General features: G+C 43.2%; 1 protein-coding gene and 1 long non-coding RNA gene across 5 annotated transcripts in view; one reads left to right on the forward strand and one right to left on the reverse strand.

Annotated features, from left to right (window-relative positions):
- On the forward strand, nucleotides 1-18,356 carry LOC110394714. Of its 2 annotated transcripts, none has more exons than XR_002435826.1 (4): nucleotides 1-172; nucleotides 7,772-7,953; nucleotides 8,198-8,445; nucleotides 17,361-18,356. It is a non-coding gene; the product is annotated as an uncharacterized LOC110394714 (long non-coding RNA). The 2 variants fall into 2 exon arrangements; XR_002435827.1 differs by lacking the exon at nucleotides 17,361-18,356 and adding an exon at nucleotides 8,910-9,046.
- Nucleotides 7,442-27,004, reverse strand: part of ANXA13 (annexin A13) — a 22,861-nt gene continuing 3,298 nt past the window's right edge. For 2 of the 3 annotated variants that reach the window (XM_021388678.1, XM_021388679.1), the window contains 10 exons: nucleotides 18,365-18,443; nucleotides 16,077-16,171; nucleotides 14,027-14,197; nucleotides 13,882-13,915; nucleotides 13,717-13,796; nucleotides 12,459-12,527; nucleotides 12,231-12,332; nucleotides 10,396-10,471; nucleotides 8,952-9,064; nucleotides 7,442-7,777 (listed from right to left, as the gene is read on the reverse strand). In XM_021388678.1, coding sequence (XP_021244353.1) covers nucleotides 7,658-7,777; nucleotides 8,952-9,064; nucleotides 10,396-10,471; nucleotides 12,231-12,332; nucleotides 12,459-12,527; nucleotides 13,717-13,796; nucleotides 13,882-13,915; nucleotides 14,027-14,197; nucleotides 16,077-16,171; nucleotides 18,365-18,443 — 939 coding nt within the window. In that variant the 3' untranslated portion in view covers nucleotides 7,442-7,657. The remainder of the gene's footprint in view (nucleotides 7,778-8,951; nucleotides 9,065-10,395; nucleotides 10,472-12,230; nucleotides 12,333-12,458; nucleotides 12,528-13,716; nucleotides 13,797-13,881; nucleotides 13,916-14,026; nucleotides 14,198-16,076; nucleotides 16,172-18,364; nucleotides 18,444-27,004) is intronic. The other variant, XM_021388680.1, reaches the window with a different exon arrangement.

The following is a 27,004-nucleotide window of genomic DNA, read 5'->3' on the forward strand; positions in this document are numbered from 1 at the left end:
TTTATTTCATGCCTAACCGCTTAAACTGCAGTGAAATCGTACGGTAGAAATGTTTACCTTCTGATGTCCTTCCCTGCATGCACTTACTCTCTGTCGCTTATTCTCTGCTGAGATTTTCCATAGCTAGAGCCTGGATAAAAACTATAAACCCACAGGACGTTTCTTTCAGTAGGTAAGTGATTCATAGAAGGTGATTTCTGGACGTGTTTATTCTGAAGTCACTTTTGCCGCTTTCAGGAGCTCTGTGCAGGAGCGCGAGGCGGTGGGGCATTGTATACATTCCAGCGCTAAGAATAGGCGCATATGGACTTCTCACAGTTATCACATGTGACGCTGCCGTTGCCTTTTGCAATGACCTGGCTGGTACTGAGCATGCCCAAGTGCTGTTTTTCTGGCAAATGTTTACATATAATAAATAGACACAGAGAGGAAAGTTCACTTATAAAAGTCCTGGCTGTTCATTTGGAAACAGCAACAGGACCCTGTCCTAAAGTGCCTGGGAACTCGAGAAGCCTGTAAACAGTCTGCAACGCCTTGCGCTAGGTGATGCACTGTCACGTATTTTCGTGGAGCAAGGAGAAAGCAGGGCCTGAAGGGATCCCAGTGGGATGGATCATGTCTCCACCTGACGGAGAGGTTTTGGGAGCACCTGCTGTTGTGATCTGCAGTGGTGGGTGGGTGGGAGATCCTGATGCACTGGGACTACCGTGACCATGGCACCTGGAGTGGATAGGGAGAAATGTAGAAATGTATCATAGAATCTTAGAATCATAGAATTACCAGGTTGGATAATACCTCCAAGATACCTAGTCCAACCATCCACCTACCACCAATATTTCCCCACTAAACCATGTCCCTCAGTACAACATCTAAATGTTTATTGAACACCTCCAGGGATGGTGACTCAACCACCTCCCTGGGCAGCCCATTCCAGCACCTGACTACTCTTTCAGAGAAGAAATTTTCCCTAATATCCAATCTGAACCTCACCTGATATAAATTGAGGCCATTCTCTCTAGTCCTATTGCTACTACCTGGGAGAAGAGTCTGACCCTCACCACAACATCCTTTCAGGAAGTTGTAGAGAGGCATAATAAGGATTAAGTTCAACAAGACCAAGTGCTGAGTCCTGCAGTTTGGTCACAACAAGCCCAAGCAACACTACAGACTTGGGGCAGCGTGGCTGGAAGACTGTGTGGAGGAAATGGACCTGGTGGTGTTGGTCAGTGTTCAGCTGAACATGAGCCAGCAGTGTGCCCAGGTGGCCAAGAAGGCCAATGGCATCCTGGCTTGTAGCAGAAACAGTGCAGCCAGCAGGAGCCAGGAGGTGATCATCCCCCTGAACTCAGCTCTGGTGAGGCCACACTTCGAGTACTGTGTTCAGTTTTGGGCCCCTCACTACAAGAAAAACATTGAGGCATCTTCTCAGAAGCAGCGGTGAGGCACTGGAACAGGCTGCTCGGGGAGGTGGTGGAGTCAGGTGGAGTCAGGTGGTGGAGTCAGGAGGTTTTCAAGAAATATGTAGATGTGGCACTAAGGGACATGGTTTAGTGGGCATGGTGGTGATGGCTTGATGGTTGGACTAGATGATCTTAGTGGTCTTTCCAGCCTTAATGATTCTATGATTCATACAGATAAAAGCAGATTATGGCTTTTTCTGCAAGAATTTCATCTCTCTGAAACTGCAAACAAAGAAACATGGCAAGTACTTTGAGGAGAGTGAGTGAGAACTGGAGCAGTTTTCTGAAGTGAGGGTAGCAGGCTGGAAAAATCACTGAGGTCGTCAGCCCTCAGGTGGCATTCAGCTCCTCATTGCAAACCCCTCTAAATGCAGGTGTCTGCATATGAACAGAGTGTCTTAGCTCCCCTAGCAGCTGGTGAGCTCTGGTCAATACAACCATTGAGTTATCTTGGTCACCAACAAGTGTCACCTGTTTTGGGGCAGGTGAATGGTCCTCCAGGCACCGCTGACTCAGTCTTCATGGGCTGTAGGTGTTTACTTGTTTTGGTCATATGTATGTGTCTTGTACATTCTTGTTAGGTATTTGAGATGCTGAGCCTAAATCCATTCCCTGGTCTAGGATCAGTTGAGTACCTGTGCCCCAGAGGATCCTCTATAACCCCAGATGCCCACACAGAAAGGCTGGGGTTCCAGCAGGTGTGATGTGTCCCAGCTCTGTGCCAATATCATGGGCATTTCGGGAAATATGACCTGGTGAGGCCCAAAGGCCTGCTGAGCCCCGAAGGCTCTTGAGTCCCAAGGGTCTGTTTGAGCCTCGAAGGCCGTGTCAGCATCAGGTTGGAGTAGGCCTTCCTGGAGGCTGTGGCATCTCTCCGAGTGTGATCCATCTGGTGAGGTGAGGGAGGGGAAGGGAAGGAGCACGGGGTTGACTTGTTGGTTCACTGTCAGGCACTGCACAGTGTCTTCCCTCTCCCTGAGCAGAGGCTGAGCTGGAGGACGGTGCTGGGCAGAACACACCCTCCCATCCTTGCTTGCTGCCATCGCTGCCTCCCCAGCTGGCCAGGATCTCGCTGTAAATATTTAGAGTGGCATTAAGAAAGCAAAGGAGAAGTTCTCCCTCCTCTTCCAGAGAACATTAGCTACCCAAACAAAACGCCCTCTCTTTTTCTCTCTCTCTCTGTATGTACACGCTCTCGTCACAGCCTGTTTCAATGATGGATGCAGCAGCCTTATGCCTCTGGCTTGGGCTCTTTCCTGCCTGTTTAGTTCTGCCTCTTCTTGGCAGTGACTGTGGATTATTTTTTTTAACCCTTAAAGAAACAATCAATATTCTCTGACTTCACTGCTGACTCTGCTTTCTGGGGTCGAGGAAGGGTAGGTGGCATGTTCGTGTACTTTAGATACAGATAAATGTGGCATTTATTTAGAAGATCCCAGGCTTGAGAGTTTTGCAGGGTTATGCAAACTCCTGCTAGCGTGGAGTACAGCGTGTGCTGTTTAACAAGCTTATTGCTCTTGCAGGGGTGCTGCTCTCTGCTCAGTCCCCACACAGGTCTCTGCCAACTTGGGGCCGAGGCTCCCCAACAGTGAGGCTCCCGCTGCCCGCTGTACAGCTCTCCTCTTTCCTTCCCAGAGCTTCTGGTTTCCTCCAATATTTCCCTTATAAATAAACCAAAAATTATTTTTCATGGCATATCCTATAATGGCAGCCCCTGTACGGCCCCTTCTGCTGCAGCATACCTCATAATTTAGTGCATTTTTCCTCATTACCTCTGGTAAGAGAGGGAAGAGCCATTTCTTCTGTGAGACAGTGTAACTTGTCTAAGTCTTCTTCTGAGTGAATCCTTGAGGCAGGTTCCCTCAGCAAGCATGCTAGTCACCGACCCAGTTCCACAAAGGCTTCAGTGGTCCTTTTTTTGGATGATGGGATATTGAATTAACCACAGAGTGGGATATTGCAGGGATAATGGAGAGTGGTCTGAACACTGTGTGCAAATGGGGAAGTGGGCTAGCTTGCAGGTTATTTCACCCATTGGCACAGTGAAACTCATTGCTGCAGGTCCCCCAAGCCCTCGAAGGAGGCTGAAGCCACCAGGAGATGATAAAAACACCAACCCTCAGCAGCCTCTGGCTTACAAGTGGGCAAATTCCAGAACATGGAAATGTCTACCAATGAATGACCACTCTGTTGCGATGCTGAACACTCGCCCTGTTTCTTCTGCTCTCTCTCAAAAGTGTTTAGAATTGCTATGTTTTGGGATTAGGACGGCTGAATCTTTGATCTGACCTAGAGCACATCTTCTTATGTTTTAGTGTAATGGGATGATGAAATGCCTATTATCATGCACTAAGCAGCAGAGTGGAAAAAAGCTGTAATCTAATCAGCCAGCAGGCAGGTGCACAGAGAGGATTGGTGATGTCAGACAAGTTCTAAAACCCATATGCTGATCCTATTACAATTCAGGTGAAAATGAACAAATATGGATATGGAGAAAGGACAGCTCAAGACAGAGAGACCACTGAGCTTATTCAGTGCTACATGCTGCCCTGATGACTACCAGCCCCTGGTACCACTCCTTGTCCAAAATCTGTAGTCTAAATAGGCAGGAGGACAAGAAAAAAATATTCCTTATTATGGTCTTATTAAAACTAGGAGACATAACAAAACCAAGGATTATCATTCCTCATTATAAAAAGAGATAATTAGAGGGATCACAATTAATCAGATGCCATGAGTTGGAGAGCACAGGCAACAGTGGCAGCCGGCTGTGTTTTCAGCATCCAGCCCCATTTGGGATAGCAGCTGGCGCTGCCCAGATACTGCCTGCACTGGCATCATGGAGCTTGGTCGGTGGGCACCTGACACCATTTGGCTTCTTACAAGCTGGAGGGGAGATAAATATGTGAGCAGAAAGGAAGGCTAGTTATATGAGGAATTATTATATTTATGAATTATATAATTTATATGTATAGTGAAAGAAAGAGCAAAGATATATCTACATGAGCAAATTAGTTTCAAGAGATAGCAAGGAATAGGGATCCTTCTGCTCAACACGTATGTCTGAAACTTATCAGCAGACAGCACAAGGAGACCTAACTCCACATGCGATGTCTGGGCCAGACCTGTAAAGGAAATGTTTCTTCATGCCCAACACCTGATTTTGGATGCATACTGTTACTCTCCATTGAAGCATCCTCCCCATGTCTTGTCCATGTTCAGCCTGAGCCAAGTGTAGTTTCACTATTTGGCTCACTAAATTCAGAAAATAGACCTTTGACCCTGTCCTCTAGCTCACTGGTTAATGTCTTAGGTTCACTGAAAGCAACAAAACACTCCAAGCTAGCAAATAGCAGAGGAGACATTGAAAAGAAAACAGAATCCAGTGTGAATATAGGGAAGTGGTGGACAATTGCCTGTGACAATGAGATGAAATCCTTTGTGTTACTTCAGGCAAGAGAAATACAGAGGCTACTTCACATGGTACTGCCAGGTGTGGTCTCTGCTCACAAACTACTTAATTCTCCTAGAGGCATTGGAAAACATACGTTGGAGAGACCCTGGGATACCACCTAGCAGGGCTACCCTCTATGTAGATCAAGTTGCTTGGAGAATCCTCTTGGATTTTGGAAGTCTTGAAAGATGGACATTGCACAGCCTCTCTGAGCAATCTGTTCCAGTGCTGAACCGCTCTCCTAGATGAGTTTTTTTTAATGTCCCTCAGATAAGAAATTATTTTGTTGTGATTTGTGACAGCTGCCTCTTGGTCACAGAGAAATCTGCTAACTTCCTTCTGACAGCAACAGCTTGCTACTATCTGGTCTTTTTCTGATTTTGTAAGTCCAGACACCTTTATGACTCTTCTCTCATTTCTCTATTAACTACTGCATTACCCATTTTCTGTTTAGTTTCTCCGTAAGCATGGTTCCACCAACTGCCCTACCACCACTGCTGTCATTCCCATTGGTATGACACTTGGTCCTGAACTAAGGCATAGTTTAAGACTTGATTGGGTCTGAATTCAGTTCTGATTTAGAGGCTGAGTAATGGACTCATCTGTAGATACTGGTCTTGGAATCTGAATTCAAATTTTGAACCCGTGACCTGAACTTTTGGTAGAGAGGCATGGGAACAAGTTTTACAGCTTTGAAGACACAGAGCAACTTCACAAGTGTCACCACCATCACTGTATGTATTGTGTACAGACAGATAGATAAATATAGCATATAATTCAGTAATGACTTTGCCCCAGTATGTGTGGGTGTGAAGATGTGTGGGCTCCCAGCTTGGTTTCAGGCCAATTTCTAATTAAAGAGAGAAAGATTAAGATGAAAGCGATTGTACTCTTCCTTTTTTAGTTAGAATGACCTGCTAGCATTAATTAAAACAGTCTTCAGGCAAAAATAAATTTGTCTGCCAAAGTTATGCGCTTCATGTTAAGTAAGTACATAGTTGTGTTTAAAGGGTGCTGAAGGGTGCTAGAGGTTTCACAGAAATCAGTCATATGGTTTTGGGCACTTTTCCTTGAATATTTTAAAACAAATCCTTTGCCTAAACCAGCTCCTTCATGTGCATTTCAGACAACTGCTGTCTTTTTCTTCCAAGTACATCATTTGAGAACTGGTACCTGCCAGCTTATCTTGGACAGAACATACAGTGTGACCTCCGAAGTATAAAATATCACTGGGAACACAGAACACCTAAGTAGATTATTCATGTATCCTTTCTATAGTCTCTGGTTACAAGAGACTCATGGCAACAATAACAAGGAGATACACATATCCCTCACTACCCCACTTTCTGGGTCTGAAAATTAAAGACTGATAAAGTCAAATCCAGAATCATATGGCTCATTTCAGATTCAGGATCTTCCTCTGATATTTTTAGGCTGCTGGAAATGTTGTCAGAGGTGGATCAGACCTCTAAAGTGCTGAGACATCCTGTTACACCTGTGAGATACACAGATCCTAAAGCCTCCCGTCTTTCTCCCTGTCCATTTATTTTGCTCCCCACCTTTACGGACTATAACTAAATGTCCGAATACTACCACTCTGACATGGATGCAAGCAGAGAGAAACAAGTCCAGTTCTTCAGAAATACTATTTTCAATGGAAAATGGATTACAAAATACCTCAGAAGATGTGGGTCTGAAGGATACTTTCGTAGATGTTCTGCACTCAGAAGAGGGGAAGTGACCAAACGCAGAGAAAAGCTCACAAGCCCATCTTCTTGACCCAGACTCTCCTTCCTCTTTCTTCTCATTTGTCAGGCTCTCTCATTATTATTATTTGTAATAATAATGTTATTGTTGTTATTTTGTATCTATATCTTCTGTCCTGATTATACAATTTTAGGATAATTCAGGGTGGAATGGACCTCAAGTGGTCTCTTGTTAGCCATGAGATCAAACCACTTTGCTCAAGAGTTTTACTCAGCTGGGTCTTTGAAACCTCCAAGGATGAGACTGTGAACAGCCCTGAGGTCCATGTCTACCTCTGTATGAAAAGTATGTCCGTGATGGATAGACCCACCTCATGAAATCCCATCTCTTCCATAGACATTTTCCTGTGCCACATCTCAGGCGGTAGTGCCCATGTAGACTGCAATTTCTTATCTCCCTTATGGGATAACTTAAGAGATGAGTAGGCTTGAGAAGGAAACTCACAGACAGGGAAATCATTCCAACCTCCCCTGCTGAAAGGAGGATTTTACTCATGGCCCCATTTAAATCATTAATTCACAGCCCATAGGTTGTATAAAGAGCTGTTGTAATGGGCTGAGAAGCAATTACTACCTATTTTCTCTGGGCAGGACTGTGATGGCATGACATTGCATCCCTTACACTGGGGAAGAAAAAAACAACACAGGGAAAGAACAAGGAAAATCTTAAGAATGGCAGTAAGTCTTAAGAAAGGCAGAAGAAATAATGACAGAAGATAAAGATTCCTCCACATACGCAGACATAAAGAGGCCAATTTAGATTTAGTTTTTTAACACATCTTTATTGCTTAAGGACATTTGGCAAGCTAGCCATAACATAAACCTCACGTCCAGCTTTACTTGGCAATGTGTTTCCCAGCTGGAAAGAAAATAAATTGGATTTTTTTCTTTGTGCTAATGCCACATTTTTTGGATGCTATTTTGGAAGCTAATCAAGAGGTGGCTGCTCAGCATGCCTCTTCATTCTTGATGGCTTTTTAGTGCAAAATAGCCAGAAGCAACTTTCTGAAGTCCCCAGAGGTATCAGATCGGACAGCTTCAGTTAACGACTTCTTGTACATTTCCTGGAACTTCCCCTTTATTGCTGGCAGGTCATTCTGAGAAGACACCAAGAGCCTCTTTAGAAGAGTGGGTCATGCTTTGTATCATGTGTCCTGCTCCTACCAGGACCCCTGGGTTCTGATCCAAGGTCCACTGCCGCCAGTGGGAGCAGAGGAGAAAGCAGGAGGTCCAAACACCTCGGAGGACTTTCAGCTTTGTGTTAGGACTTGAGGTAAGCCCATGTCAGATGGTGAGGGGATACTAGCTGTGAAAAGGGGGACGGGCATGAGTGGAGAGCCATGCTAGGGTGGCCAGGGGCATCTCTATCTGGTGCTCAGTGGTGGTGTGTGGACACACTCTGTGGTGGCAAGAAGGGAAAGGAGCACTTCCAGGGGTATGTATAAAGGATGGGGTATAAAAGACAGTTTTGTTAGTTTTGTTCCACCCACAGAGGTAATTTTCTGGTTTCTATGCAGGGAGAATGATATGCCTTGTCTCAATCTTTCTGGTGAAAACGATCCCCACTGCACAGTTCTGATCTTTATTACTGGGGTCTTCAAGTGTTCTCTTGATTGAACTGCATCTTAATGAAGAGACTACATTGGAGACTGATTTCTCACACAGCTGATTATTGAGAAATATGCTCTCCTTGTCCATGTGAACAATTCCTCTTCTACATCAAGACTGAAACAGCCCTGAGGTTACAATCTCAACAGCTTATAAGGTAGGAAGAGTTAAAGACTACGTTTAGGATCTCAAATGTCTTTAGCAATTTCGTGCTTTTTAAAATTACAATTATCTCCTTTGGCTCTTTATTTTTCTTTCCTCCTTCCCATCTGCTTTTCCTAGCTAGAATCAGAGAGAATTGGCAACATATATTTATAAGCAATTATTAATTTGAGAACAGCTGCTTTATAATTATTTAACTAGGAATTTACTTTTACACATATTATTGGGCCAGGACCTCCCCAAGGGCCATTTTTTTTCCAGGTATAGTTGACTCTACTGTAGGTTTTCTGTATGCTTGCTGGTTCTTTCAAAACCAGAAATAGACGCAATACCAAAATTAGCGTTGCCTAGGTACAAAAGCAGAGTGTAACCTCTGATGTCATTGGGCCGGATGGGGTTGTCTCAGCACATGATCCACCGGAGCTCACTCTGTACTCTCTAAATTTGTATTTCTCACAGAGCTGGTGGTATTATAGTATTGCAGGTCGCAAGATACCCTACCTCAGACCTGGTCACAAGGATGCGAATCAAGGTATCTTCATCAGTCCCAGCTCCTTTCATTGACTTGTGCAGAAGTGTAGCAAAGTAACCCGGACAGTCTTTGGCACAGCTGACTGAAGAACAGTAAGAGACTTCATTACACTTGTGTATTTACACTTTGTATTACCTCTTCAATCAGAAGGAAATAAATAAGGAAGAAATACAGAAAACTCTTTAAGGTTATAATCATATAGACATATGAGCTGGAAGGGTTTTTATTTTATAAGTAGTTCCCTATCCACATACAAGGAGCAAGTTTGGAGTCTGAATGGAGTCATACATTTCTCAAGAGGGAAAGTTTATTACACAGTGAAGTGATCAATACTGACTCCACTGCTATTCCACAGTGAAAATGAAATGAATGGGGATGAGCATTTGCCCATTTGGAGTTCTCCTTGCTCATATATTTACTATATCCAGGCCTGGGACACTCAACACAAGAAAAATGTGGAGCTATTGGTGTGGGTCCAGAGGAGGCTATGAAGATGATGAAACGGCTGGAGCACCTCTCTTATGAAGAAAGGTAGAGGGAGCTGGACTTGTTTGGCTTGGAGAAGAGAAGGCTCTGGGGACACCTCACTGCAGACCTCCAGTACTTGAGGGGAGCTCAGAAACAGGAGGGAGACCAACATTTACACAGTCTGATAGTGATAGGACAAGGGGGAATAGCTTTGAACTAAAAGAGGTGAGATTTAGGTTAGATGTTAGCAAGAAACTTTTTTACTCAGATGGCAGTAAGGTGCTGGCACAGGCTGCCCAGAGAGCTGTGGATGCCCCATCCCTGGAGGTACTCAAGGCCAGGTTGGATGGGGCCCTGGGCAGCCTGAACTGGTTGTGGGGGCAGTCCTGCCCACAGCAGGGGCTTGGGCCTGGATGTTCTTTAAAGTCCTTTCAAACCCAAGCCATTCTATGATTTTATGACTCTATGACATATTCTTATGGTACTTCTTCACTCTGCAGCTTAGTGGGGCAAGATGCGGGAGAGCCCAGATCCACACAGATAAAATAAATACCAGTAAGCTAACTAGATCCAGCATACAGGTGAAAATACTGGTCATAGTCATTCCCAGTGCTGAATGGCTGTCAGGGACCCTGTATGTTTTTGCGGTAGTGTTGTAGCACACTGCTGATGATGCCCAGGCTGGAAATTATTTGCAGCCATAGCCTCAGGGGCAGTTCAGAGAGCCTTGGGGAGGAGCTGTGTCTGGAAAGCTTTATTTTAAAATGAAGGGCTCCACATCACTACTGAAACCTGTTGCTCCTTTTCCTAGCAGATGTCAGCTTCAGTTTAGGGTTACCTCAATAACTGTCACGAGACTGTACACAGAACCCCCAGGAACCAATGTCAGAGAAGGGCAAGAACTAGAAAAGAAAGCTCTCAATGCTATTCCTTTTTCTTTTTTACCAAGTGTGAGATAAGCTTTCTCCAGATCTCCTGATGTTTCGCTTTTAATGGATTCTTCTATATCTTTTCCAGACACCTGCAAGGACAACAAAAAGAGCTATAAGAATTACTCTCAGTACACACCATCTCACTGCCATAAAACCAGCCTCACATTTAGGATCCAATGGCAAAAGCCACATTCAGATCCTTTTAAGCTTTTCCATGGGAGTATTTCATGGACAAATGAAGTCTTTCTCTGGTTTAAGTGCTCACAGATCCACTGACATCAAGAAAATAGGGCTTACACAGCCTGGTAGGGCACAGCAGCTAGGAGATGGATAACATCAATTAAGCAGTTGTACTCATATCAGAGAGCTTCTAGAACAAAGAATCTTCAACTTCTTCTTGAATGACCTCAAGTCTAAGAAAAAGCCTCTGAGATCCCTCTAAACCTTTTATCAAGGCTCTGGATAGTTTCCACACAAAGAAGATAAATTTTGGAGCTTTACCAGCTCTATGAAGTTTTGTTACTTATTGTCTTTGGCTTCCCAGGGAAAGTTTACAAGCACTTCAGTTGTTCCCAAGTTTTTGTATTATTCTGTAGAAAAAGGGAAAAAGAGACTGCCACTTCAAAACACAGTTCATTCTGACCTTTGCAAATTTTGTGAACCTCAAAGCCTTTTGCTTTGCTCTGTTTTGCTATCTGGATGGCCTTGCATGTTTCAAAAATCCAATGGACTTTAACTCAGACCTAGCAGAATACAGGTACAAGGCAGCAATGGGTACCTTGTGAGGTTCTGCAAACCCCAATTTCATACTGATCTGTCTCTATTTATCTTTCCAAAAGTGGAGAAGGACTGATGTTTGCATGGCTCTAATCTGGGCCCCCTTGCTCAAATACAGCCAGACAGGATATAGTAGATTGGTTTGGGCAACCTGATCTTCTTGGCTTTCGGAATCAAAAAGACAAGGTAGCTTGGAACCCCTAGGGCCTGGGCCACTCTGAGGGAGTATCAATTAGTGACTGGTTTTGTCCTCCTGCCAGAAACAAAACCAAAAGTTGGATTAAGCTTCAATCAGTTTTCCAATTAAGGGTTCCTTATTATGCTGACACTGAAAGAAGACTGTGACTGAAGGTTTTCCATCTTCAGTGCTTAGGGTCACAGTTTTCTGATGAACTCAGAGTCATCCTAGGGAAGTTTGGGATTCTGAGCCAGAGACTAGAGAGGAACCCTCTCCAGAGAACAAACATCACAGAGCTTCCACCTAGCTGCTAGGAGAAGAACTTTGCATCTCCCATTGCTTGAACTTTCACATGTCAAATAAACAGCCGGGATTCTGCTGCTTACTTTGCCTTTTGCTTGGGGATAAAGGAGAGCACAGCAAAGTTCTTGCACCTGCTGTCTGCCCAGAACAGGCTGGAGATATGCCTCTGCCCTAACAGAAGCGCTGTGGATGGGAGGGGCTGGGAACAGGCACCCCTAGAGACACCAGGGCCTCATGAGTGAGCCATAGACAGACCCAGCATGCATTCACCCAGCTGTGTGCCACCCCACTGCCCCACAGTGGTTAGCCTCCCTGCTGCAGGAACGGGCACACACATCGTCATGCAGCTGTGGGACATCACAACTTTTATTTGGTTGGATGCTATGCGGGTTATGAAAAGGAAAATCCTCTGCTTAACTGGCAGAGGACACAGCTTTTTCCCTCTGTAAGATCAGGATCCAATCATATAGAAATATTTTCGAGGGTTCCTTTTAAAATGGCAAATAAAGGATCACCTTCTCTACATGTTGTCATCAGGTCTGCAAGCTACACGTCACATCCTGTGCAAACCACATCACGGAATAACTCACCTTTTCATAGGCCTGAAAAGTCGCTCTCAGCTGACTGTAGCTTCTCTTTGCTAAGACAACATTGAAAGCCAGCTCCTCTGTTCCCCAGCGGCCTTCTCCTGCCTTAGATATTGCATGTTAATTTTTGAAGCACTTGTTTATTGTCACGTGCTCAGTGCATTTTGTCACCATCTCATTGCTGAGCAGCACCAGATAACTGTTGTTTTTCCTTTCTGTAGTTTCACTTACTTTATACAGATCTGAGGCATCCTGCTCAGCCAGCTCTGTGTTGACCTGTTGGTTCTCATCCCTGGTTGCCTACAGAAAAGGACATTACAGTGGAAAAAAAAGACTCAAGCGCCAGTTAGTTTGTAGTGGAGGGGAAGGTGCTCATTTAGTGGCCCTCACAAACGTTTTGGTTATAGTTTTGCTGCCACCTGCTGACAACTCCCTAGTAATGGGCCACTGTGCAGCACGGGAGAGACCCATGCAAGTTCAGCACATGCTCGAGAAGAAGCCTGCACATTAATCAGTGCTGTGTACTCCCTGAGAGCTGTGAAATATTCCTGAATACATGGGTATTATGCATGCTCTGAGCACTCACGAGCACTGTTTTTCCTGGTTGAAATTACAAATGAATTATTTATGAAAAAGATATATGGATAATACACATTTGTGTCTCCTGAAAATATATCCCAAGAGGTTGAAGCAGTGCTTTCCAGACTGGTGTACTTAGCAACGGGACTGTTAGGTCTTTAAAGCTTCCTCTATGTATTGAATCTTTTCATTTCTAAGGGCTGTCTGGTCAGACTGTTGCATTCCTACTTGTGATCCGACTCTATTTAGTTATACTATGTCTTTAAAGAAATGTTATTTATTTTTTCTTTATTTCATGTAGCTGGTTGTAATGGAAAACACACTTTCTGTTTGTGAATGGAAAGCTAACATAACAGCAATCTTTTTCTTACTTCTGTATCTATCTGAATTGTAAATTCTTCAGTTGAGATTGAAATCAGATGTCACCGGCTTTAGGCAGAATTTAGTGTTATGTAGCCATGATCTTTCATGGCTATTCTACCATTCTATTGCAGAGGATTTCAAGAAAAGGACAGATATGGCACTGAGGGGCATGGTTCAGTGGGCATGGTGACCATGTGTTGATGGTTGGACTAGATAATCTTAGTGCTCTTTTCCAACCTTACTCATTCTATGATTCTATGACATCATTACTGTGTTAAAAAAACAATAACACAACACAGTTGCCTTCAAATTATCAGAATTTTAAAAATTGCTTCTGAATTTATATAATCCCCATTGTTACATTAAAAAGTTAGAAACTTAGAAAGCTCTTGTCCTGAAGAATGCCTTTAAGAATGTTTTTTGCTTACTATAATTCCTTCATTATTATATTTCTTATTACAGTTATTCTAAATAGCAGCTAATACTTACGATAAAAAAAAAAGATCTCTCTCAGGTAGGTGCATAATAGCAAAGTTCCCAGCCTCACCTCCAGCACAGTGACCAGTATCTTCCTCAGGGAACCACTCGTGTCACCTCGCACATCAGACTCCAGATCTTTATCAAAGACTGTGCAGGAAAAAAAGAAATCTGTGAGGGTTCACTCAGTGATGAAGGCCTCAAATGAAGGTGTGTGAAATGCAACACTACTTACGCCGCTTGTATGCCTCCTTTATGCTTATGATTTCCTAGGGAAATAAGAACATAAATCAACAAGCAAACAAGCAGACAAAGCAAGTCAGCTCTCTGCCCTGCTACCTATGGTACACCACATGTAAAATCTACCAGAATGTCCCAACCTTATTGTTTTGTGTGCAGAGGATCTCAATCAGCAGCGACTCGTCGGTCCCGACGCCCTTCATGGCCTTGTGAAGCTCCCGGGCCTGATACTCGCAGGGAAGGTCCAGCAGAGCCAGCACAGCCTTTTCAAAACTGCCACTCAGGTCTCCCTTCAGGACCTCTTCCAAATCCTGCGAAGGCAGATGGAAGGGCTAGTCTTTTTCTCCTGTCTTCAAACATCAGCCGCTCATAGTCCAGTTTGGACTCTTCCTTGCTTAAATACATGTACACTAGCATTTAAAAAGCCTTAACAGGAGAAATTGCTCTGAAACACAATGCAGAAATCTTCTGCTTTGAAAGTGGTGCAACAGAAGGGATCAAACTTCCCCAAAATCCCAAAATATCTTCCACTTTTGGTTAGAATTGACTTACTGGAAAAAGCAACATGTTTCCATAAAGTGCTCTGCATTTTTTTTCCACCAAAAAAAAACAACAAAAAAAGAAAAACAAAGATCCTTTCTGATACGATCTTTGTAATTCAAAAATTAATAAGACCCTGGAGAAGAGCTGGCTAGTGTTTATGTGTCAGCCGAGCACTCATGTTGAGAATAACATCTACTAATGATTTATTTCAAGCTCTTTCTTCAGCTAACATTTCCTGCACTCCAGGAAGTATTTGACAGCTTCAGAACAACAGTGAAGAGGGCCAGTTCTACATCTATTGTTCTGAAGCGTACTCTTGCCCAACCGCAGATGAGCTCCATCCCTCGAGCCAGCAGCTGCCACCAGTGCTGGACCTGTCCCAGGGCACTGGTGGACTGCAATTCCTCTAGCAGTGTGCAGCTCTGCTCTCCCAAAGACCCAGGGTGGGAAGGGTTCTGACGTGCCCATGTCACTGGGATGACCCCTGGAATTTGCCCATTTCTAATGCCTGTTTTTATGAATCCTCATTAAAGAATGAACTCAGTGGTGTGTACACACTCAAAATCATGCTTGTTGTCTGGTTTACTTAATGACAGGCTTTCCAGTTCAGCACTGCCTGTCTTATTAACATTGATTAAAGACTAAAGGGCAAGCAGACTTTAAGAAAATAGTGATTTAATAATAAGCTCTGTGGGATACAGCTTTTTTACTTAAATAATACATTGGAAGCTTTCATTTTCCTTACAAGCCAAATCATGAAGGCAGTCTTTGTGTCCTTCCCCAGAAACCAAGCACCCTTGGAGATTTCTCATTTTTTCAATGTCTGGTCTATCTCATCACGAGCATAAATCAATATTAAACAGAATCACAGAATTGTAGGGGCTGGAAGGGACCTCCAGAGATTACCTAGTCCAAACTCCCTGCCAAAGCAGGCTCCCTAGACCAGGATGCACAGGTAGGTGTCCAGATGGATCTTGAAAGTCTCCAGAGAAGGAGACAAACCTATTTGACTCACAGAAATATAATGATGTAAGACCAAATAGTTCCTCTGAATTTGTACCTGGTCTGAGAGGGATTTTGATCTGAAATTTTCCTGTTACATTAATTGCATTTGTCTTGCAATTAATTGCAATTGCCTTGGTTTCAGGCTTCTTTTTTTTTCTAAATGCACTGAAGATGAACACAAGCTGAGATACAGAGTCATAGAATCATTAAGGTTGGAAAAGACCACTAAGATCATCTAGTCCAACCATCAACCCATCCTCACCATTCCCACTAACCATGTCCCTCAGGGCCACATCTCCATGTTTCTTGAACACCTCCAGGGAAGGTGACTCCAACACTCCTCTGGGCAGCCTGCGCCAACATCTCACCACTCTTTCTGAGAAAATATTTGATTTTGGTTATGAATTGTTTTCTAGCTGTCCCAACTTGGAGTAAAATGCTCTGATCTGGTTAAGGCTGATTTAAAAAAAATATTCTGAAGCCTAATGTTATTAATACAACAGTATTTTGGAAGCTAAAAAATTTGCTGAAACAGAAACCTTCAATCTACTGGGCCCTTGATATCTCAAAAGCAGAGGTATGTTAGCTCCATTTCCAGCATGCATGCTGTTCAAAAGAGAAAGGGCATTTATTTTTAAATACCTTGCCATAGAGAGCTTTGTACTTCTGTTTAATTTGTTGTCTCTGCTCTGATGTTCGACTTGACAAGACTTCAATAATTTTTTTTTCATCAGTTCCTGAAAAAGAAGGTTGTACACAGATAGGGTTTAATCAAGAATCCAATGCAGAGGAAAGAAAAGAGGACTGAGTGTTTTCCTCTCTAAAGAAAAACAAATCAATATACGTACATCTGCTGGGGCAAACTTTGGGATTTGTAGCACCTGAGATTCTTCTGAGAATATATTTATCTGTAGTCAGCTACAATGTTCAGAACATGAAATAAAAGGCCACTGCCTTATGCTGCTTATATGTTATCAGAGGATATGAGTCTTCTGTTTCAGATCAGGGTTCTGACACACCAGTGCCCATGGGCTGATGTCCATGTTTAGAGTGGCAGTTGTTGTTGGAGCAGTCCCTGCCCCCATTTTTCACCCCTGCAATGCTTTTTATCTGTGGCAATGGCATGGGGCAAGTGGCGGGGTAGGTGAAGATATGTTCAAATCAGCCTTGTTTGCCCACTGCCTTAATGGTGGCCTGTACAAAACAGGTTGCTCTCTGTGCTAGATGGAGTCAGAAAGAGGAGAGGGAATTAGTCTTCATGGTCTAAATATCTCTGCTGATGCTGTTTTGTTTGGCAAAAATAAGTGGGAGAACGCAGCCACTGGGAAGTCCCGATGATGGGCACTGCAGGGGCTGTTTCTCCTGGGAGCCCAGAGGGGAACTGACCACACAACGTCTTGCCATGGGAAAGTCCTGAGGAAGCTTTGACCTGTAACTTATGCAACAGATAGATGCTTGCTGAAGGCAGTGACCTTGTTCTTGCACTTTTCTTGCCCTAAGCCAATATAAACAAATGTTTGCTCTAAACAAAGCAGCTGGAAGGCATCAGTTGATCTTTGTGGCTAATGAGATAGGACTAGAGCAGTGCTATTTGGATGCCTGAGTGACAAAACAGAGCAGCTATTGCATTAGCCTGTGTCCTGGTGCACTTCCATCTGTGGGGCCAATGACTTGCCTAAGGCATTTTCTCAAGACAGGTGCTGAAATGAAGAATGTATGTCTGGAGAGACCTCTGGCCCTGACTGAGGTGGGCCACATTGCCACAATGTCCATAGCATATAAAGGGCTTAGATGGCAGACGATATGTATCAAGCCGTAGGCCAGGTCTGCTGATGCACGTGTGTCATGCTGGTGGACACTTCCCCATGGTCTTCTTTCCTATTTGTTGCTTCCATCTACTGGGCTTTGTTTTGTGTTTCATTGCAGGCTCTCAGAAGCAGAGACCAACAAGTGTTTATGAGAAACTACCAGTACAGATGATAAAAATACAAATGATACTGGCATTCAGCAGCAGCTGATGTATTTGCATCCTTGAAGATCACCAATGGATACATCCAGGACAAGTTTAGGGCATCTTGTCCAGTTCTGCATGCTTGGAACCAAGACAGCAATCAAGGTCCAATTTTAGAAGGAACAGCATCTCTGTTTGACAACGTGGAGTTAAACGCTTAGTGGGAGAGTTCTCTGGGACTGTCTTGAGGGGAGTAACTAGACAGGACAAGAAGATTTCCTAAAACTCAAGTACTTTACTATTCAATTCTTAATGTCAGTGCTATACCAGGAAGAAAGGCTTAAACATGTTTACTGTGCAAATGCCTGGTGTGTATAATAACTTAATGCTCTCATCTGCTGCTTGGCTGTCCTTTCTCTGCTGGACATCAGCACCTCCATGGATCTGAGGATCCCATGGCCACAGTGCATCGCTCATTCACACCGGTGCGCAGTCAACCATCTTATATTAAAACTACCATAGGAGATCGTGGGAGCCAATATTTTTGGTTAAAAATCACTGAAGCAGGCTGAGGAATCCCATATTCCTTTCAGCTGCAGTGGGCTCTGATGAGTATGCGAAGGTGGTCGTGTTTTTGACTAGTCTCTGGGAAGGGATATACTGCCATGCCCTTAATCTGGCCTGCCTGGCTGGACTCCATGACTGTCATATCAACATTGACAGCTTCGTGGTCCTGTCATATCAGCAATATCCTGATCCCCTGGAGTCAAGCAGTTAACAAAACAGATCCTACCGGTCTTTGAGGAACAAGCTGGCTGCCTTTCCCATTTACCTTAACTCCGTGGATGTGCATGCTCTTTGAGTCAGTGACAGAAAGCATAAAGGTTAACTGAAAATGATTTAAACATTGTTCTTTTATATGGATATACTCTTTATAATCTTGAATTGCCCTTTGCATGAAAAACAAGAGCTTTCTTACCTGCCCCTTTGCAGGCACTGTGTAATTTCTTAGCATCTCGGTCTGCATCAAAACCATGACGATGGTGTTTGTCGGTTGACTGGGAAAACAGAGACACAACGGACACATGGGAAATGACTTTGCATTATTCCCTTTGCATGACAGAAGTCTGCGCCAGGTTCTTGCCTGATCTTTAGTCACATCTTCTAAACTGTGAAGTTCAGGTAGGGCTTTGCTGAAACACTCTGTCTATCAAAAGGTCTCCTGGAATTGGAGCAAAAATAGCTGTTTCCACGTGACACGTGATGATGATCCGACGTAACTTTGCTCTGCCAGTTCAGGCTTGTTCAAATAATCTGAATGTAATAACTTTATATTGGACAACTACACGTCAGATCAAATACTGTTTGTTTCTACCACATTAACAGGCCAATATAAACGACTTATCAGATGCACGCAGAACCCCACACACATTTAACTGCTAGAAGCTCCCAGTTTCTGTGGGCTGAATAAAAATGTGTCCTGCATACCTTTCTTGAATGGATGCTCTTACACAAAGTAAATGAAGACATGTAACATCATAAAGATGCTGGTTTTGTGTGTGTGTGTGTGTATGTGTGTGTGCATGTACTGCACATGTGGTTACTTTGAGCTAGTTCTATCAGGAATAATAACTCAAAGTCCACCACTACAGCAGCAGTTTATAGCCTGACATATAAATGTAAACAGAAAATCACACTAATTTGTACTAATCTGACAGGGTGTGAACCAGAGGGGCTGCAGTGCTGGTAGTTCCTTGCTCTGCTATTTCTCAGACAAGAGAAGTATCTGGGAGCAGGCCAGCAACATTTTCAGCCCCTGTAGTATCATGATACAGATAATTTAAATGCCTAAGAGCTTAAATAATACTAGAAAATAGCTCCTAGGCTCCTAAATCAATTTGAACTATATGCACACCATCTGCTCTGAGGGTCTAAATGTGAATTGCAAGTGCGTTTGTATCTCCATTCAAATAGCAGCAGGTTGATCTGGTGCTTTGTTTTGCAGGGCTGCCAGGCACTGGCTCTCCACTGCTGTTACTGAAGGGTGATGGCACCCAAAGGCATTGCACTCTGCCCTCCATTAGGACCCGTTAAGGGTGAGAACACCCCGGGACATGGCACTCTGCTCCTAAGCCCTTCCAAAAATGCCACTCAGTAGAAGAGCTACACAGCTGTGTTGTCTCCTTGCCCTAGGGCAGAGCATGGGCCAGAGATTACTCCTGAAAAATATCACAGACAAGGTCACTCTGTTGGACTGAAGACAATTTACCATATGGACTTTGATCATGCTCTGCCATGTATAGGTATAGCCTAAAAGTCTGTCTGTTGGTATTCCTCCAAAGTTCCATGCCCTGCACTACCAGTTCTGGTGGAAGAGATATAGCTCTGGGTTAAGTCGCCCTCTATCAAAAGACAAAGGGTCTTATCTTGAGGATAAACTCTAAATACAGTCCCTATGCTTCTTTACCTTTGTGGTAAACTAAATACCATTTAAGTACCCTGGCTTTTCTAATGCAGTTAATGGCTAGGATACAACTTACTGCTAATGGCAGTGGCTGTAACACAGCTTTCTCACTCAAATTATCTTAATTGGAAGTTATTTTTACAATAGCAATTGTTAAAGTACAGGATCAATGCAAAAGGTTCTCAGATTTATGGCACTGCAGCCTCACAAGGTAACACCTTCATCAGCATGTTGTTGTCGCTTACGAACATGCACCCTGCTGTATGCTCTCAATGGCTGGCAAAGCACATACACATTTTCCCAAACTGTTCAAGCGAGGTGGAAATAGATGCATATAAATAATATTTTCTACTGGGAGATTTAATTTAACAGTCTTCCAACTTCTCAAGAACCTTGCTGAAAATGAAAGGGAAAAGCATAATGCTAGAAAACAGAAAACAGTTAGAAAACATTGTCTGTCCAAAACAAATCACATTAATTGCTTTCCTATTTTTCTACTGTTCATATGGCAGTTGTGCTTCTTCTTGCATGGAATCACGTAGAAGAGAGAGGGTTTTTTTTTGCACAATTAGAGCTGAAAACTCTATTTCTCCAGCAGTCATGTTACACCTTCATTTTCCTTTCTGTCATGGTGACAGAAGGACTCATCAGAATAAAGTTCAACTTTTCAAGTTTATTCTCTGCAACCCCAAAACAAACAGCAGAGGCTAACCTGCCTCAGGGATTAGTTTTGGGGAGCAGAATAAAGGCATTCCGCAACACAACAGAAATCCATTCTGGACATGCAGTCCCTCCATTGAGTGTGCCCCACAGAGTGGTGTCCTCTCTCCCTAACACCAAGTTGATAACGCAAAGTGTTTTCAACACTTTAGTCCATACTTTGGCATATGCTTGTTAGGGTTGTCAGAGTTACTCCTGTGCTTGGTAATGCACTGATAATTTCTTCCATCCATACCATGCACTCTGGAGCAATCTCAGTGGGCACTGAAAGCTGGTTTGCTACTGTATGCCTCGACGGCTGTTGGCCTGTAGTCACACTGTAGTTAGCCCCTAACCCCTATGTGCCACTTGTTGGTGTAGCTGTTGGGTGTGTGAAGCACAGTTGCTAGAGGTAGGAGAATGGTAGCACCATTGACTGAAATGACATAGTGGATTTATGAGAATTCATAAAGGCATAAAGAAAAGAATTTATTTGCAAGGGTAAAGTATAATGAAGAGAAGGAAGGCCAGTTTCTCAATGATGTTCAGGATATGTTTGTTTTAAAGCACCACAAGAATGAGCTGTGTTGAAGCCACCGTCTTGAAATAAACCATTGTCAAACTTTAACTGATGATTCTGAGGATATCACTTGTGTAGTACTGTGAGTAATGCTAGCATTAAAGCTTTGTAGAACGGAAAGCTGATACACTGGGTAGGAAACTGTCACGGTCAAATCCTGAGTCATTTGGAACGCCCTGGTTAAATTTTGCTGTCTGCTGGGTCTCACCCACTGGCATGGTCCTCCCACGCAGCGGAGCAAGAGCTGCTCCAGACCTGGGCTTCCTCCTGCCCTGCAGAACAACAAGTGTACTGTCCTGAAGAGTTAAATGGCAAAATAAATTGATGTTTTATACAATTTGTGACTCTGTATCCATTTTTCTTTGAAAAATATAGGCAGAGTCACTTTAATATAGGTCTTGTTTTAGAATTTAAGCTCTCAGATTAGATTTGATTGGCAATATCTTGCAAGTGTTTGTGCTGCAACTGTTCTAAAACAACCACTATTAACACGTAAAGCACACCAAGTCATTTTTCCTGCTGTAAATAACATTTTACTTTAAGGAGATGGGATAAGTTTACAGCTGAAGATGGTCCATAGTGCTTAGAGAAGCATATGGAGACTTTTCTTGATGACAGCATATGGAGGAACTCTTATGGTTCACAAATAAATAGTACGATTGGAGAGATGTTGTATATTGTGGAGATTTCTGAAGACATCAGCAAATAGCTTCCTTGAGCTAAAGACAATACGTATATATAAAGTGCTAAGCTGTCAGAAGACAAGAGCAGAAGCTGTCAGAAGAAGAGCATGCCATGAGCATGCACACAGGTAGCTTCCTGTATTGCAAAAGAGAGACAAAGTACTCTGCCTGAAAACAGCTGATAATATAGCTGAGCAACCACTGGTATTTTTCCACCCCCAACCACTTAAGCAGATGCAAAACCATGCTTGGGAACAGAGGTTTATGGAAAAATAATGTCAAAACAACAGAAAGTGTGGCTGCAAGGGATGCTGCTGACCACGCTCTTCCCCTGCAGCTCCAACATGGATTGATACAAAGTTGTGCATGGATAAATGCAGAAGCAGACACCAGAGGGGAATCACTAGGAAGAGCCAGCAGGAATGTGGCTGCTGCTCAGAGCAATTGAGATATAGATGGAATTGCTGTAAGGCAGAGCACTAACATGGGCCGGATCGACCCAGGGATGTTGAGATTTTTGCCAGGTCCATTGATGTGATTTATTCAGCAGATGTCTCATTTCAAAATTATCTTTGGTTGTTGTACTCCACTGTTCTTTGGCTTAACAAAAATAAAAATTAAATCTAAAATGAGAGCCTGTAGAAAGGGCAGACTGACCTAGCAATGCTCTTTGCAGCACTGACTACTGCATGTGAACGTGGTATGGAATAAAATTTAGGGCAGTATTCAGTTGTTGGTATCTGGTGCCATTAGAGATGCCCCAGGGTAAGCACAATGCCAGCTGGAAATGCATGTTCTGCTGTGTGATCTGCACCTGCAACTTGTTACAGATGAGTCTGAGGGGATCTGCAGTGGTTACTGGAAATTGGTACAGAATCAAGCCCCAGTTAATTTGCCAGTTTTGTTATTCTTCCCAACTTTCTTTGCTACTCAAGTCTCATTTCCCACAGATTCCCATCTGGCTTCAGACTGGTTGCAGTGCTTATCCTGCAATTTCTGTGATCACCACAGAAATATCACCATAAGGATTCTCTGATGTCTACCACAGGTTGAGGTCACATATCAGTCTTTTACTAAGGTATTTCTAATACAGTCTCTCTCTTCTTTTGATTTTCATGAAACAAAACAGGCATCCAATAGCTTTGAGACTAAAGCTCTGCTGGTAAATTTAGCTAAAATACTTCTAGTAGGTACAAACATTTTTAGCTAGGTGTCCCGGTTTTGGGTGTTGCACTGGAACAGGTTGCCCAAGGAGGCTGTGGATGCCCCATCCCTGGAGCCATTCAAGGCCAGGTTGGACGTGGCTCTGGGCAGCCTGGTCTAGTGGCTGGCAACCCTGCACTCAGCAGGGGGGTTGAAAGTATATGATCTTTGAGGTCCTTTTCAACCCAGGCCATTCTATGATTCTATGATTCTATGAATAGAGTTGATTTTATTCCCAGCAGTCTGGATAGAGCCGTGGTATGAATTTGTGACCAGGATAGCACTGATAACACTGACACATTAGCTGAGCAGTAGTAACACACGCTCAAGGACTTTTCTGCTTCTCATACAGCCCTGCCAGTGAGGAGACTGGGAGCGGACACAGCCAGCACAGCTGACTCCAACCATATTCCACACCATCTGACATGATGATCAGCAATAAATCTGGGGAGAATTTGTCAAGGGTTGCCGTTGTTTGAGGAGTGGCTGGGCATAGGTCACCTGGTGGCAAATTGCCTTTTGCATCACTTGTTTCTCGTTTTGTTTTGTCCCCAACCCCCCTTTTTATTTTTAAGTCTAATCCCATGAAAATTCTCACTTTTGCCTTTCTCATTCTGTGAGGGGCTGTGTGGGGCTGAGCAAGGGCCAATCCCAGCACTGAGGAATACACACAGATACATTCAGACACTGCAGTATCCTGCACCCTGCTCCTTCAGGAAGTCAGGCCCCAAATGGGAATGACAGGAAAACAAACAGGTAAGCCAAAACAATGGTACACCCAACACAGATTGGAAACTGTGGTACTTGTTGATTTCTCAGTTCTCACAACACCCAGTCACTGATCCACCAGCTCCACCAGCTTTGCGGAGCCCCATCTCCAACTAACCAGCAGCTTTCCTCCAGCTCTGCACTGCAAGATGCCTCAGGACTGGTTTGGGTAGGGCTTGCTGCAGGTGGTGGGTAAGTTAGCAGGCACCTCAAGGTCTCTTCCAATCCCATGCTCCATGAATTTCTGTTCTCCCCTTTTCTGTGTCTACCAAGATGTGTCCCAAACCATCTAGTCACCTTGTTAGCATAGTAAGCAACAGGACTAGGGTGTTTATTAGTTAAATTATATCTAATATCTTGTGACCATGGAAGATAGCTTTTAGCAAATCACCACTTACATGATAAATGTTTTATCAACACATATGTACTTAAGATTAATTATTTATCTTGGCAGAAGCCTTTAATGAGCTATAACGCAATTGGAATCTGAGGTTAACTATATTAACACACTGCAGAGAGGGAAAAAATGATGTATTGTCTTAGATCTTATAGTTGTAGTCCTCCACTATATCCCCCACTGCCAGGAGTGCCTCCTGCGAACACCTGAAAGGGCAGTTTTAGTGACAAATGGCCCAATTCTTACCATTCATTTCCAACCCCTTCCTTCTGTTAAGAATAAAACACAAGAATAAATACGGCGGTAGGCTGCTGTATTTTGGTTCTGATCTACTTCAAAAGAGGGACTGAAAACATGATGCTATGTTTCTGATCAGAACTATTTTTTCAACTTAGTGTAGTGCTACCTCAGGCCCCATGGAACTGGGTGAATTTCTGGATCACAGCAGAAGCAATGAGTGTAATAGGAATGGTCGCAGCCTCTGCTCAGGAAGCTCCAGACTGTTGTTCAGAAAGGGCAAAAAACCCACGTCACCTCAGTGCATAGTACTTCTGTTAGAAAAACTTACAAATACTAGAATTGCTCAATCTAGTGGGGGAAAAAACACAACGAACAAAGATGAGTTACTGGGAGTCAAGGTTGTGCCTTATCTAACTGGGAAAGGCTGTTCATGGGTGAAGATACTTAGTCATTACTGCATGGTTGTTTCCCCATCTCTTATTATGGTCTTCTGCATGGTCTTCAGTAAAATTCAAATTATTGGGCTCCATTACTCAGGTAGGAATTAATGTGAACAAAAACAGTTTTAACACAGAGGACAGAGTAGATGGGAGCTGGTATTAAAAACAAACACAAGTCAACAGCTGTGGCATGTTGGCAACAGGGCAGTATCAACAAGCACCAGGGTTTGTGCTGTGGTAATAAAAAGGTAGGGCTGATAACATCTGTAATAATAGGAAAGGCTCCTGCTGGCACAGGGTTGCTGTGCTGGGTCCCCAATTTGGATATTTCTGCGTGGCAGTACTGGCCAAAGGGATCTGTTTTTAGAGAATGTAAAGAGATCAAGCACATGGAAGGACAGGCTTAGACAAACTGGATGCATGTCAACTTCAGGACTATGTGTGTCCTTTTGACCACGAGCTTTCTTCCTGTGCTGTTTTGCAGTGCACACCTGTCATTTTTGTTTGTTTGAGCAATATTCTCAGCCAACCACAATACGTAACTGGAAAATTGCTATCTGCCTTCCTGACTGCTTAGAGAAAAGCACCAGATATCTGCATGACATTTGTCACCTGCCAGGCAGGCTGCCCCTCTCCAAAATCCGTATGACTGTTTGACGTTTAACAGCTGTATGACAGTAACACACACCCAGCCTAGATTTCTGCTAAAGTTTGCTGCTATCAACAACCAAACAGTTCCAATATGAAGTGCATGTTGGACAATACAATGCATGTAAGTCATGTAGGCTGGGCTTCCTTACTCAACAGCCTTTGTAATGACTCAGTGACTCCTTCCAAGTCAAGAGGTGCAAATAACTTTATTTTCTACATCTGAGACTAAAGATACAGTGATAACAAGATCCTAGTAGAATTAGTTGCATTTGCTTTTTCCTGCTATAAACAATCAGCAACAGAGATGCTAACTGGACAGCTAATTAAATGGCAAAGTAACACAACTCATCTCCTACAGTGTTTCCCCTGTTTCTAAGCAGCTGTTAATGTATCACCTCAGAAAAGCTTATGGCTATTTTTTTTTTTATCAATGTGACATATTCATCCTCATCACCATGACAAATGAATCCATAATTAAGAGAAGAAAATTATGTTTTGGCAGGTTTCTCTTACAGCTAAATTATGCACTGTCTGGTTTTAATGTGCCCAAACCCACCTGAGTCGATCTGGTGGAACTCCTTAAAGCAGAATAATTTTAATATAAGAAGATAGTTTCCTGGGTGCCACGTAGTGAGAATGCGAAAGTCACAAAACGGTGGCTTTTCTTTTTAGAGGCTTACATTTACCTGCTTCACTGCAAACATCTTTGTATGTAAGATGTGCCAGAGCACGAGTTGGGCTCCACATTACTTTCTCTCAAGACTTATATTCAAAACAGAAACTACAAAAGTGGCAAACAAATGGCTTTACTCGCCTAAAAGAAACCTAGGATTTCCAGTCCAGTAGGATAATTTTCCAGTGTGCTAAGGACGGAATTGTCTACTTTTATATCACTGACCATAATGCTTGCCTGGAAAACACTTTGTATGTTGGGCCATTGTACAGCTAGTGGTAACTAAAATGAATGGAACTGCCAAATTCTGCCTGTTTTTCAGCTGAGATCCCAAATCTCTGACGAGTATACTTGTACAGATATAGGTCAAGTGTTCTTATGTCTCATTAAAATTGTTTCACTTTTCTCATTACCTCAGCTGAAAATTGTGATGAGTTCTGGTAATCGACAGAACTGAAGTTAACTATTCCGTATGCCAGCAAAAAAGCTAGCATTGCTTAAGCGTATATTTAAGTTTTGGTATACTTAAGCATACCAACACAGGGCTGGAATACAAAGGTGTAATCTTTGGGAACGTCATATTGACCCATTCGTACAGTCAAAATCTGAATTATTTAAAAAGAAGAACTGGAGGGAGGTAGCGTCCCATCAGGGGAACCCCAAGTCTGCATACCTCTGTCCTTGGCCCTCTGCAAGATGCATTATCTAAACACCATCTATAGATTCATAGATACATGGGCTATTAATATGCAAACATTGCAGGTTGGGTGTCTGACAAACCAACTGCATCTACCAAACCTGGAGGTTTCTTTGTCTAACTC

This window comes from Numida meleagris, chromosome 2, assembly GCF_002078875.1.
Source record: "Numida meleagris isolate 19003 breed g44 Domestic line chromosome 2, NumMel1.0, whole genome shotgun sequence".
Taxonomy (NCBI): Eukaryota; Metazoa; Chordata; class Aves; order Galliformes; family Numididae; genus Numida; species Numida meleagris.